A 14,463-nucleotide genomic window follows, 5' to 3' on the forward strand; every position below is an offset into this window, starting at 1 on the left:
GATATCAATCTCATCCCTTGCAAGACTTTCAGGGTGTACTAATAAAATTTAATGCCAGTAATGCACCCTGAAAAAAATTAACTAATAAAATTTAATAGTCGGAAACTATCAGAGAGGATTCCGAAACGGAAAATCAACCACTGACCAGATCTTCACGATGCGGCAAATCTTGGAGAAGATGGCGGAGCAACAGCTCCACTCCTACCATCTCTTCATTGATTTCAAAGCCGCCTATGACAGCATAGCCAGGGTAAAACTGTACGACGCAATGAGCTCTTTTGGAATCCCGACCAAGCTTACCAGGCTTGTACGAATGACAATGGCCAACATCACATGCCAGGTGAAGGTGGATGGAAAACTCTCAGGGCCCTTTGCTACCACCAAGGGCCTGCGCCAGGGAGATGGGCTCGCCAGTCTCCTCTTCAATCTGGCGCTAGAGAAAGCCATCCGTGACTCAGAGGTGGAAACTTCGGGGACCATCTTCTATAAGTCAATCCAGATCCTGGCATACGCTGATGACATAGACATCATTGGTTTGAGGCTCTCCTATGTAGCAGAAGCTTATCAAAGGATCGAGCGTGCGGCACAGAACCTCGGGTTGGAGATTAACGAGGCGAAAACCAAAATGATGGTGGCACCACCAGCGGCCTTGCTAACAAACACTGATTTACGCAGGGGTGATGTACAGATAGGTGACCGCACCTTCGAAGTCGTCCAAAACTTCACCTATCTGGGGTCAAAAGTCAGCACCGACAACAACATTGATGTTGAGTTACGCGCAAGGGTGCTGGCTGCCAACCGGTCATACTACAGCCTGAGGAAACTTCTCCACTCTAAATACCTGTCGCGACGGACGAAGCTGGGACTGTACAGAACTTTTATAGTCCCAGTACTCACATACGCCTCTGAGACATGGACTCTGTCCAAAACTGACGAAGCCCTCTTAGCCGCGTTCGAGAGGAAGATGCTCAGAAGGATTTTTGGCCCCGTATGTGTGGAAGGACAATGGAGGAGCCGCTACAACGACGAGCTCTACGAGCTGTATGATGATCTCACTATCGTACAGCGCATTAGACAAGCCAGGCTCCGGTGGGCTGGTCACGTCATGAGAATGACACCGGACGACCCAGCCCGTTAAGTCCTTTTAGGCCGTCCACAAGGACAGAGGAGGCGTGGTAGGCCCAAATTGAGATGGAGTGATGGCGTTGATGCGTCCGCCAGAACGGCCGGGATAACGGATTGGCAGACGACGGCGCTGAACCGTGAGCGGTATCGAGGATTGTTGCAGCAGGCCAAGACCGCAAAGCGGTTGTAGCGCCTGATAAGTAAGTAAGTAATGCATTACATGACACTTCAGCATATATCTCTCTTTTCTCCGTTATCTGAGGTATCGATACCAAAACAATTAACACAATATTTCTTCAAAGTTTAAAAAGAACCTTTGCTAATATGATGTAAATGAAGACAAAGAAGTAAAACTTCCTCAACACAAACCTCTCAAAATTGACCGAGGATATGCGACACGGTTGTCCCAAAATAACTATGCACACATTGTTGAACATGTGAATCGATTTTTAGATAAAATACACACATAAACAGCAAATGACTCACTATTTTTTACCGGACAGTACCTTTTCTGGAGGGATTTTGATGGCTACATTTATGTCATCCATTCTATCACTTCCGCTTCCTGCTGTACCTGGACGCAGGGCAGCTGACTAAACAGAACCGTTCAATCAAGGCCAAAGCCTTAAGCCATCAGTAAAGAGGGAAACCGAAAACCGAAATCATAAAGTACCCGCACCTAAAACCTTGATCGTAGAACTTTGTTTTATGACCACATATCCTAGGTCGTTCATACCATCCCTCAGATGGGTGAATCCTGTTCAAGAAGGTACGATATTAAGGATGAAGTGTATCCTTGTATACTCGCTAACACACACACACGCACTCTAGGCGGTAGGACTTTTTCTGGTGTACTATTTATTTTTAATGTATTTTGCCGGTGTTTTTTTCCTATCTAAACAAAAGAATCGCAGAACGGGAGAGCACGCTATATAGTTCCTTTCGTTCTAATAATGGCCGATCCTGCGGGTTTGATCTGGAAAGGATATAAAATCCTGCAGTCACAAACCGTAATGCACATACTTAATGCTGTATCCTAATGATCTGCATCGTCGTAACTTGATTTATGTATTGTTATCGTTCCTCCCATCCAAAGCTGTTCCCGTTGATAATGCCAGCGTTGCGATCTCCAGAAGCATTAGCAATGGACTCAAGAATTCTAGAATATAACTACCGCCAGCTATAAGATTTGAAAATATTTGGCTAGTTTCGCACATGTCTCAAGTACACAATCACAATGAATTAAACCTAATACAATAGTATCACCTAGTACATACAAACTTTTCCATTTTTGCTGTTTAACAGCCATTTGGAGCAGGTTACGTTCAACCCAGTTCCGCACGATTTCGGAATGTTCACCTATCTGCTTGAGCCACCATGCATTTATGATGTATCGTACAGCGTAATTATAGCATAAAAATTCACTACCAGCACAGTACCAGTTAGTATCAAAACAGTACTACCTTCGTTAAGGAGCATTCCCGGTGAAATAGAGGCTCTTGAAGCTCATTACGCAGCTTGTAGAGGTCATATTTGTAACGTCCTGGTTTTTTTTCTAATTCGGCCAAGAACATTTTATCAGTTTTAGGAGTCTGTCAGAGTACACATAGGTGTATAAAAATTCTAAATTGCTAAAGTTACACAGGAAACCCCAAAACCAGTTATTTTTATGTTATTATAAAAGGATTTAAATATATTATACCAGGCTTATACCAATATTTAAATTAACGTATAAATGATGGCCAAAGCTTTTAAATTCATTGAAGACATACATAGTATTTAGAAATCTGACACCTTGTCCAAGATTTCCCGCACGGTAGCGATTTGAAAGTTGGTCGATTTTATTTATCAGAATGCTCTATGATCGTTTCAGTCATGGTTTCTATGAATGGAGAAAATTGATCTTTTAGTATCAATACTCAGTATGATGCTATCACCGACTTGCCCATCGTGCCAAACCCATATGCTTATCGTGAAGCTTTCATCTCTCCTTCTTTCTCCTTCTCTGTATCTCTCTCTATCCCTCTCTCGTTCGAACCGCCTCATACACTAATAATTGCAAACTCATCTAAAACAACCAAGAAACTTAAACTCGGTAAATTGTCTACCGAGTGTACTCAATCTGTGAGCAATCCCAATTCGTATCCATTGACTTTCTTGGTTACCACCGTCAGGCCACCCCGTTCTCGTAGACGGTTCGACGCTGGCAGAAGAAAGTCCATAATTTTCGCATTCCTTAATTTCCATTTTAATTGCAGCTACTTCTGAAACGGCTACTTACAACTTTCGTGCTACAATTCGCTACAGCCGGATGATGTTGTACACCGAACCTGAAAGTTTTGCTGCTTGCTTTTTATTTTGCAACTCCCTTGCTGGCGCAACAACGTCCAAACAAGGCCAATGCATTGATTCTGCTCCTTTTTTGCACCTCCTGTTTAGTTGTATGCTTTTTGTACAAAACTATTTTGAGAAGGTTGTTATTACATTGCAGTGCACTTATCGAATAGACAGCGTGGGCAAAACTTTTCAAGGATTGTTTCATTTTCTTAATTTCCCGTTTCCCTTTGCATCAGAACTATGTAGCAAAAACAAATTCAAAGGTGCTTCTTTATAAGACCTTTAATTGAAGGCACTCAGTGCTTAAAGATACAGAAGCGCACAACAACAGATTGGCTGATACACATTTTTCTTAAAAAGAAAGCCATTTACGGAACAGAGCATTCTAGCCGGCGCCAATATGTTAATGTATGAAAGCTGGTTTGCATCATTAAGTTGTGCTCACGTTGGCTGCACATCGCATGAAACGGAATCTTCGAAACGGACACTTTTCATATTTTCCATTCGAAGGAACCATGCTTGCCGCTTCTATTTGGCAAATGCATCGATTCATGTATGGCGGTGAAAAGAATGTGTTCCAGCCTTTCATTTCTTCCGGTACAGCGAAACGTGATCGTACCGACAGCTTTCTCTTCCGGTACGCATTATACGGCCCTTGGCTCTTGGCTCATTGGTGGAGAGAAAAAAACTTGCCGAAAGGCATCTGCTCATCTTGCAAAAATTGATACATTATTAGATCTGTTCGGTGCACATGTGATTCAATGCACCTAGCGAGCCTTGTGGGTGAGCGTGTTCGAACGGATGCACCCAGTTCTTTGAACATGACCGAAACTTATTCCGTTGCCTGCTCCTAGAAGCCAGGTAACAGTCTCAAAGTCTTGCTCCGTCTGCGTTGTCCATCCCATTTTTCTACATCAAAGCAACATAGATCAACTAATGAATCTCATCAGCTGCATAATGTGGGGAAAGAGGAACCGGGGACTGTGGCATCTTCATATTTGTATCTTTTTTTAAGCTCCCCTTCTTCGTTTGCGACCGTACTGGGCTCATGTTTGACCACCAGTCAACGGATGCTACCGTTGACAATGTGTCACGAAATGTCGCAATACGACTATTAAATAACGACAAACATAGGGAGGCCGGCCCCCTTTTTGAGGACGGAGAGCTCCAAAATGACGAAAACCCTTCATCCGAATCGGAGAAAGTAGCACAAAAATGGCGCAGTGTAGAGGATATTAAAAAAAGTCTCTCGCTACTCGATCAAAGAACGACCAGCGTTAAAGAGCATTTTGAGGTCCTTTAAGAACCCTTGGTGTAGAAGCAAAGACAAGATGATCCACTCACATAGGTACATCTCTTGATGTTTAAACGAATTGGAAAAGACAAGTAAGCCAACAAGTGGACAAGGTCCGACAATTGGAAGGGAAGCTACCAACGAGATAGTGATTCAGATAATTATCAAAGAATTATTATTTTAAAATAGGATATGCAAAAAAATGGAAAGTATAATATTGTTTGTAGGGAATTTTTGGAAACGTTAATTAAGATGCATTATTCGAAACTTGTGTTTTGATCTTTAAGTTAGCAATTATTGAGTAGACACTAATATGTACCTCAGGTAAGAGCTATCAATACCTATGATTGGGTCTTAATTTTAATTCTTTTTTCATTTATAACAGCATTTGGTGAAGCAAGATTCAACAAATACAAAAAAAGCGCTTGTTATCCTTGGATCACTAGCTCTTTATGCAGCGCTAGGTAGCTAGAAAATCAGTCGCAGTATAGTTGTAATACACTTACAATTTTCAATAAGAGTGGGTAACTGTACCAGGGCAGTCAAATCCATGTAGTCTTCTCGTTAATTAAATGAGAAAAATACCAACAATCAGCGAATTATACTCGTAAACAGTTTATTTATAATGAAAGAACTGTTTCGTTCTCTCAGCAGGCTACTGGATCCTGAGAGCAATGTTGAAAGGTGTTGAAATAGTTACTATGACAGATTATTTACTTGCTTCTTTGGGGTGGTCGGATAGCCGAGTCGGTTGAGTCGCCGGTCTTCACACGGCTGGACTGGGTATCGAATCCCGTCCGCATTATCTCCCGTACGCAGGATTGACTAATCAGCTAAGGGGAAAATTAAGTCAGGGGAAGCCATTAAAGGCAGGCCGGAGACCTCTCGAGGTTGTTTTACTTCCCAACAAGCAGCATGTACACCGGCCTTTCTGGCGGACGAATCAACGTCATCACTCCATCTCAATTTACGCCTATCACGTTATCCTCTGTTCATGTGCATAGCCAAAAGGGCTTTGCGGACTGGATCATACCGTCTCCTATCTGTATTTGTTGGCTGGGCCTCAAGTGATGCCAAAATCAATTTGGTTTTCGTTTCAATAATCTATAATCTAAAGTTATCCTAGTAAGCCTGGCTGGAATTCCAAATGAGCTCTACGCGTACAGTTTTATCCTGGCTTTATACTGTCTTATGCGGCTTTAAAGTCAATGAAGAGATGGTAGGAGTGTAGATGCTACTCCGATATCTTCTCCAAGATTTGCTGCACAATAAAGTTAGTGGTTGATCTTGCGTTTCGGAAACCCCTATGATAGTTTCCAACTTTCTCTTCAACGAATTGGACAAGATGATATATGCGATATTCAACACCGTAAAACGCTTGTAGTTGCTACACTTTAGCTTTTTTTCCTTTTAGTATATGGTATAGATGATTCCAAGTTTCCAGTCACTATACATCGATTCACTGTCCCGTACCTCAGTAATTATTTGATGAATTTCTTGTTCGAGTGCTGTACCGCCATTTTTCATCAATTCGTCTACTATTCTGTTGGTGCCTGGTGCTTTGTTGCTCTTAAGCCGACGGGTAGCCTTTCGTGATGCCTCAACGCCAGGTGACAGTCGTATTGTATCATTTGCTAGTAAAGTCTCTAGCTGTTCGTTGAACAAATTGTCAACAAATCATCAAATTGCACTGCGAGAGAACCATTAATTTACCAGATCACTATCCTTAATCCGGCAGCAGATCATATTCGATCTGAAGTTATTTCAGTGACCTTTTCGGTTAAAATGTTCGTCCTGATCGTTATCGCCCTGGATTTTCTCCTCAAGGTTGTTTATTATTGCAGAAAACTTTTTTTCTGAACTAAGACATGATAGACTCAATGGATGAATAATCCTACATCCATGAAGCTTTCTTAAAAAATTGCAGACCTTAGCAGGGAAGTTTTTTGGAATTTTCTGCTCATTCTAGACATTGGCGATCTTTTGTAGATAAGTCTTCTCAACCATTATTGGAAAGATATTTTTTAGATGCACCGTTTGTCTTCAGCTTTCATTCTTCGCCGTTCAGATGGAAGTACTGATACCTGGATACATGTATCACTAAGATAAAGTCAACAGGCAAAAAAGTCTCAGCTTCCTCATAAATTTTTGATGCATTTTGTGGACACTAAACAGCGTTGGGTGACTATAATTTGTATCCTAATATTATCATTGATTTTTCTTATCATGTCTCATGATTTAGACCATAACTGTTCCTAATCAATAGATACTTCTTCTTCTGGTGGATTACTGCCTCGAGATGCCTTGGCCTATCATTTCTTGCTTTTTTACCTTATTAATCCTGTAGATTGACAATCAGTACGGAGAGACGATCCAGATGGGATTTGATCCTCGATTCTGCCGTGAGAAAAATCGGCTACCACTAGGCCAAATCACCAAACCGCTACAATCAATTAATACAACGTTATTTAGACTGTATATACATCATTTCCCATTTCCAACATATTCGAATTCAACAATTAAATTAATGAAACTAATTAAAATTCGAAAAAAATAAATTCGAATTAAAATTCTTCTGCAGTTATCGATTTACATATTTTACCGGTCATATTCATGAATTTAAATATTACATCTTGTCCATTCTCCCACAGCCAGGTACCACAGTATATATCTCTTGACAGGTCAAAGTCAATCATATGTCAAACAAAGGGACCACGCAGCGTTCCACAGTGTAACGTTTGTTGTTATTTTCATTGCACGCGCTCAGCATCGCTGTCATACGGCGCAACATTTGTTCCGTTGGCAATTTTCACCTCGTTCCGTTTCGGTGACTTTACAGTGAAATAATAACAGAAACTTTCATCGTACCGGTAGAAATGAAGTGCCACTACGAGGTGCTCGGGGTTGCGCGCACGGCAGACGCGGACGAGATCAAGAAATCGTACCGCAAGTTGGCACTGCGCTGGCATCCCGACAAGAACCTCGACAACGCAGAGGAGGCAAACCAACAGTTTCTTCTCGTGCAGGCAGCGTACGATGTGCTTTCCGACCATCAGGAACGTGCTTGGTAAGAAGAATGGCGAAACCATGAGCATAAGCTTCGTAACTAACAGCACCAATCTGTATCTTCTAGGTACGATAACCACCGGGAGCAGATCATACGGGGCGGACACACGGACTATGAAGATAGCTCGCTGGATGTGTTCCCCTACTTTACCACCTCTTGCTACAAAGGCTACGGCGACGAGGAGGGAGGCTTTTATGCAGTGTATGCCGAGGTTTTCGGCAAGCTAGCTGGCGAAGAGGTGGAATTTCTTGACACAGAGGAAGAGTTTGAAGCGATACCAAAGTTTGGTAACTCTCAATCCGATTACGAAACGGTGGTACGTGGGTTCTACGGCTACTGGGAGGGGTTTTGTACCAAGAAAAGCTACGCTTGGCTAAATCCACATAACGTAGCCGAAATCCGCGATCGCCGAATCCTTAAGGCAATCGAGAAAGAAAACAAAAAGGTGCAGCAAAAGGCGCGCAAAGAACGCAACGAGGAAATTCGCAGCCTGGTGATGTTTGTGAAGAAGCGAGACAAGCGGGTGCATGCGTACAAAAAGCTGCTGGAGGAGCGAGCCACCCAGAATCGTTTGAAATCGGAACAAAATCGGCTGGAGCAGATACGCCGCAATCAGCAGGAAATCGAGGAGCAGCAGCGTAACTCGTCCAGCTTTTTCAACGATGCATACGAGGAGCAGTTGCGGTATGAATTGAGGACAAAAGGCATTGGAGAAGTGATTTCTAATTACATTCTTCATATTACAGAAAATTGGAAGAAGCGTATGCCGAAGCGTCAGAGGAAGAGTCGGACGATGAAGAAGAACAAACGAACGGGCTGGAGGATGCAATGGCTGGGCTGAACGTTAGTCAGAATGAAAACGGCGAGGAGAGCTTCTACGTGGACGACCTGTACTGTGTCGCCTGCGATAAGATGTTCAGTAACCGCAGTTCATACGAAAACCACGAGTCTTCGAAAAAGCACAAGCAAAACGTAGAACTGCTGCGAAGGGAGATGCGCAAAGAGATGGAACAGAATGAAGCGAAAGACTTAGAGGACGTGGAGGAAGATTTGGACGAAGAGTGCTTATCAAACGAAGAGCTCGAACCCACTGTGAAGATGGAGGAGCAATCGGAGCCGAAACCGACGAAAACGAAGCAACAAAAAAAGAACAAGGGCAAAAAGAAAGCACTAAGTAGCGCTATACCTGTGATAAAATCCTCCGACGACGACGACGAGGAAAACGGTCCCGCACCAACAGATGGCATCGATATGATCGGTTTGCGGTTGACGGGTCGTGCATCGAATGCCGCCTTGAGCGAAGATGATGATGATTGGACCGGAGGAGGTGGTAAAAAATCCAACCGGAAAGGAAAGGCCAAGGGCAAAGGTTCGGAAACGAACCAGAAAGGGAAACCATCTGCTAAAAATGCGAAGAATGAAGCACCAAAAGTAGAACCGGAAGTGGTGGCGACCCCGTCTAAAACTGAAACTAATCGAGAATCGAAACCGATGTCGGACGACGAGAGCGCGGGCCCAACGGAACACGCATGTGTAACGTGTAAGGAAAAGTTTGGCTCTAAAAATAAGCTGTTCGACCATTTGAAAAAAACTGGCCACAGCGTCTTTATAGACAAGCTGAAAGCATCGAAAGCGGACGGAGCGAAGGGCAAGCGAAAAAAAGACGGTAAAGCGAATCGATTCGAGTAGCACGCGTGATCTCAACGGCCGGTGTGAATAAACGATCGAACGAATAGCACGGAGCAGTTATAAGAAACGAGAAAGGCTGCAAAACAGCTTGTATATTTATGTCGAGAGAAAATATGGCCTACAAAAAATGCATCAAACGATGCAAATACTTGGCACTTGCCGGACAATTCGTGCGAATGTTTCGAATCACACTAAATGCTTACTTACTTACTAACTAGGATAGTAAAAATGGTTGTGCACCCGGTTCAATGGAAGGCACTGATATTCGTTTGTAGTAAAACAGATCACGCGCGAAGTAGAGAGCACCACAAGTCGTACCATGTGTGCGGGCATGCCGTCGTTACTGGATTGTTCGAGTAGAGACTTTTTTCACTGGAGTATCCCGAATTGACTTTGGTTTAATTTGGCCTACATCCGAAATAAGTGGTGAAATGCATTGCTGACCCCGCAGGACGGACTGACCCGCAACGAGGACGTAGCGACGGAAAGGCAGGCCCGCCTTCTTCGATGTCGCTCTCTAGTTGCTCTACGTCTATCTTACCCGCTAGTCTGATGCAGTTGCCATGGTGAAGGCTAAAGAAAGCTGCGCATTACATCCACATCCACACATACATAGAGAGATTCGCGAAGGTTCGGCTCGAGCATGCCATGGTTTTGTGCGGCTTTACATAACGCACACCAGCACATCCCCATCGATGACGCGACGCTGCGCTTTGGCACTGTAGTAGGCCGCTTCCGCCTTCAGGCTCAGCACAGTGCACGCGAAAGCGAGTAGCACACCGACGGCACCAAGATAAATGGACGGACCGAGCGTGCAGTCTGCGGGCGAGTAAGGCTCAGCATCCGGTCCACAAAGTTTCTTCACGCGCGGCACATCCCAGGCGAGCGGATAGACGAGATAGCCGCACAGCACCAACATGGCGGAGATGGCCTGGAAGATGCACAGAAACTTGTGCATGCTGAACCCGAAGAACGAGTGCAAGCGGCAGCAGGTGACGAGCATGGCGATCAGCGTCAGGCTCAGCAGAATCGTCCCGTTACACATCAGGAACATGGTGAACTTCCACGGTATGGGAAACACGCTCGAATCCGTCATCAGCCCGTACAGATCGAAGTTGCCACAGTTGTACTCCGTATGGCCCATGCGTTTGCATCTACAAATAAGGACATCGTTTTTAAAATTAGCCCCACATTCGGCGCCCCAGCAACAACCCATTCCATACCTGTTGTAAATTCCCACCGACGGATGGCGGACAACGGTGAAGTTGCTTTCCTCGTTCGAGATTCGTATCTCTTCCGGACCGATGAGCCACTTCGGCTGTACGATGGCACCGAACAGCGTCATGCACGCGACCAGTGTAACTACGAACCAGACGAAACTCCGGCTCGTAATAAGCAATCCGCCGGTACACATTTTGGCCCAAATGCCGTGCGCTAATCTGTTGCTTTGCGCAGATGAGGATACTGAACAAAAGAAACGGGATCGACTTTGTGAGCTATGCCGAGTGGAACGAGAAAATGTTTGTCGGCAAAAAGCAGGAGCAGCAACTGCAGCTGTCAAGCTGGAATGCACTTTTTGATGTTTACCATTGTTCGGTGAAATATAAGGACAGCTGAAATGCAGTTATTTTGCAGCATTTTTTTTTTTACTTTCAAACATTTGATTCTAAATTTATTGGAAATTGTAACCTTATGTTGAATTCAATGGTGGAAAACCGCAACATTCATAGCAAATATATAAATATTATCCAATTGCTTGTAATTTTAAGCTTGTACTAAAAGTTTAATATGCAGCTACGCTAGCGCTGTAATGAACTAATGTGGTAAGTAGCGTAACTAAATTAGTTTTCTATAATAAAAACATGGCTGCGTACGTTACCTAGCAATCCATAATAAATGTTAGAAAATTTATAATTATTGCAAACTGTACTAATTATACCATTATTATAGAGGATTATTTTACTGTAGCTTAGACATAGCGCTAGTTTCGAATATTTGCCACTATTATCTTATTTGGCAGTTTAGTACCATTTTTGGCAGTCAATTATTTCAATTTTTTCGTATAATATTTTCACTGCCAATTTTTGCAACCGATATGTTTAAAGCCGTGCCATTCCAAACTTTTAATACAGAATGAGAAAAGTAATGTTTCTTTTTTTGCAAAAACAACATCCTTTTTTTCTTGTATCAGTAATGTATTAACAATAACAAAAATATTATCCAGCTGCTCGCTTTTATCAAAAACACCATAGCTACTTGTTGCGTTAGGATTTTTAAGTTTAAAAAAAAAATGAGCCAGACATGATAGACACTGCTGCGTTAAATGGTTTTTCTATCACTTTGCTACTTTTCTTTCTTTCTCTTTCGCGCACCATTCAACCGACAATTTGTTTGCCTCGTTATCGTTATATATTTCTGAAATATTTCAATAAGATTTTGAAACATTCATTTATTTTTCTGAAATATTTCAATCGGTATGAACACGCTTGAATAGACCATCAGCGAATGCGAATGACAGTTCAACAGCTGTCAACAATCATCGATGACAACCCAGGATGACAGTTACGAATAATACGTGGAAGTGAAAATAACTAATCGCATATCGTTTCGTGTTTTGTTTAATTCCTTAAAATTCCATGAAAACATTCCTGTCGGTCGGCAAATAGAAGTTAAGACCCCGGTGCAAACATGTCCGCGGCCCGAAAACCTTCCGACGGCCTGCTGGCGCGCGTCAATTTCCCTCTGTACGCCATCGAAATGCTCACCAGCCGACACGTTCTGGTAGCAGGCGGCGGTGGTGCCTCGAAAACAGGTGTTGCGAATGGATTTGTAAGCGAAGAACGGCGGGGATTTGGCAGTTCGGGCGAAGAGTAAAATTTAACGATTGCTTTGATTGTAGGAAATCTACGAGATCTACCACGATGGGGAAAAGTACGTCGCGGATGAGGTGATACGCCACGAAACAGGCCCATCGGTTGTGATGAACTGTGCGGTGAAGAACGACGAAAAGCGAACGCTGCTGATGGCTGGCCAGGAGAGCCACTGCCAAATGTATCTCGTAAACACTATCATTGATTCGGGAGACTACAATCCCACCTCGCCCGTCTCGAACAAATCGGACCCGGAAGGGATGCGCAAGCGACGAAGCATTTCCCAACAACGGCCCATACCTGTGAATGCAAATGCTCCACCGGCGTCAACTGTTCCTGGAGGCGATCCGAAAAAAACCGACGAGGAGAAGCTAGCACCATCAGCACCCAAAAAACAGATACGGTTCGAAATCAAAACGGCCGACTCAGTTCAGACAGACTTTACCGAAGCAGAACCACTGCAGCGGGTCGTCCGAATCAGTCCCAACGGACGCCTGATGGCAACGGGTGGCATGGACGGACACCTGCGGGTTTGGAACTTTCCAAAGATGACACTCGCATCGGATATTGCGGCGCACACGAAGGAGATTGACGATCTGGACTTTAGTCCGGACAGCAAGCACGTTGTGTCCATCGCAAAGGACGGCCTCGGTGTCATCTGGTCAATCAATCCGGACAAAGAGTCGAAAAAACTAGTCTGGACTCCGCCAGCGAATTGTCGCTATCTGTTGAAACGCTGCCGATACGGGTTGGTAGAGGGCGTGAAGGACAAATTCCGACTATTCACGCTTGCTAATCCGTTCGCCAAGTCGGGTAAAGCGAAGGGATTATTGCAACAGTGGAATCCGGAAGCGGGCCGTTTGACCGGAGTGGTTGAGATTGACGAGTCGTTGGCCGCACTGGCAGTACGGGACGATGGACGCTTTGTGGCGATCGGTACGATGTTCAGTGGCTCGGTGTCCGTGTACATTGCCTTCAGCTTGCAGCGCGTGCTCCACGTCCCAAATGCACACGCAATGTTTGTAACGGGCCTGGAGTTCATCCCGGTAACCAACTTTGATGGGCCGGCTATTACCGGCGATACGGAGGCGGCTGTCCTCTCCATTTCCGTCGACAATCGCATCTGTGTTCACAGCTTACCATACAGACGTAAGTAGCAGGGTTACGACCCCAAGACGCAAATGTGTCACAAGGCCTAATGCTTTCGATTTATTATCATTTTAGATTCACTGCCAGCATGGGTGGCTATTATCGCAATCATTTGTATATTGTTTTTAACATTCTGCTTCTGCTCGTACGTCGGGCTGTAACTCGAAATTGCCTTGATACGATGGTGATATTGGACATGGCGAGCTGGAGCCAAACCATCGAACAGCCGAAACGATTTCAGCCAAAGGAAATCAACACTACTACTTAGCATTTTGTGCACCTTAGGTGAAAAGCACCAGCAGCGCGATGGGGAGTTAGGAATCTTTCAATGGGGCGAAACAGCGCAACTGCGTCGTATTATTATAATAATTTGCGTTTTCTTTTTGTTTTGTTGTTGAGTACGATAGTTGCGGAAAATTCTAATTTATTTGACTAACTGCACTGTACAGCAAGAGGTAGGAAATGAATAAATATACTGTTAATTGTGGCTAGAGGAACAGCACGGTTCAACCGAATACATCACTTGATATTTGGATGGAAATCGAAAACTCCATTTTTCATTTCGTGTCCATTTATCGTTGCAAATCACCTGTTGACAGACTTTTTGCTTTTAAAATATTCTTGTTTTGTTACTTGCAGAACAACTCCATTAAAATCTTGGAACTATTGTAAATTAACAGTTTTGTGATTAAATGATGCCGCTTTTTTCAACGTTCATCGTATCGTATCTGTTTGTCTATCTTTTGAACAAATGGATACAATTTGATCCTTAAACTAAGGAAGGAGCTTTAGTAGCCCCTTTCTAATCGAGAAACCATCCCCCACATGCTAAAAGACCGACCGACGATCGATCAATTTGCAGATATCGATCAGCTGTGAAGGTCGAATCGCTCAACGATACCACTATAAACGCATCGCCACCACAGCGATCG

At 43.8% G+C, this 14,463-nt stretch overlaps 3 protein-coding genes across 3 annotated transcripts; 2 read left to right on the forward strand and 1 right to left on the reverse strand.

The window, feature by feature from the left end:
• The first annotated feature begins 7,499 nt into the window (after positions 1–7,499).
• On the forward strand, positions 7,500–9,892 carry LOC118513225 (dnaJ homolog subfamily C member 21). Its single transcript, XM_036058752.1, has 3 exons — positions 7,500–7,823; positions 7,890–8,507; positions 8,570–9,892. Exons 1-3 carry the CDS (start codon positions 7,633–7,635, stop codon positions 9,510–9,512), a joined length of 1,752 nt encoding a protein of 583 aa, XP_035914645.1. The 5' UTR covers positions 7,500–7,632; the 3' UTR covers positions 9,513–9,892.
• Positions 9,569–11,088, reverse strand: LOC118513226 (LHFPL tetraspan subfamily member 2a protein). Its single transcript, XM_036058753.1, has 2 exons — positions 10,736–11,088; positions 9,569–10,666 (listed from the first exon to the last, which is right to left on the reverse strand). Exons 1-2 carry the CDS (start codon positions 10,924–10,926, stop codon positions 10,177–10,179), a joined length of 681 nt encoding a protein of 226 aa, XP_035914646.1. The 5' UTR covers positions 10,927–11,088; the 3' UTR covers positions 9,569–10,176.
• A 962-nt stretch (positions 11,089–12,050) lies between these two features.
• On the forward strand, positions 12,051–14,246 carry LOC118509038 (prolactin regulatory element-binding protein). The gene is made up of 3 exons (XM_036049078.1): positions 12,051–12,341; positions 12,412–13,531; positions 13,607–14,246. The coding sequence occupies exons 1-3, from the start codon at positions 12,201–12,203 to the stop codon at positions 13,690–13,692; spliced, it is 1,347 nt and encodes a 448-aa protein (XP_035904971.1). The 5' UTR covers positions 12,051–12,200; the 3' UTR covers positions 13,693–14,246.
• Positions 14,247–14,463: the final 217 nt, after the last annotated feature.

The sequence above is a fragment of the Anopheles stephensi genome, chromosome 3, assembly GCF_013141755.1.
Source record: "Anopheles stephensi strain Indian chromosome 3, UCI_ANSTEP_V1.0, whole genome shotgun sequence".
In the NCBI taxonomy this organism is placed as follows: domain Eukaryota; kingdom Metazoa; phylum Arthropoda; class Insecta; order Diptera; family Culicidae; genus Anopheles; species Anopheles stephensi.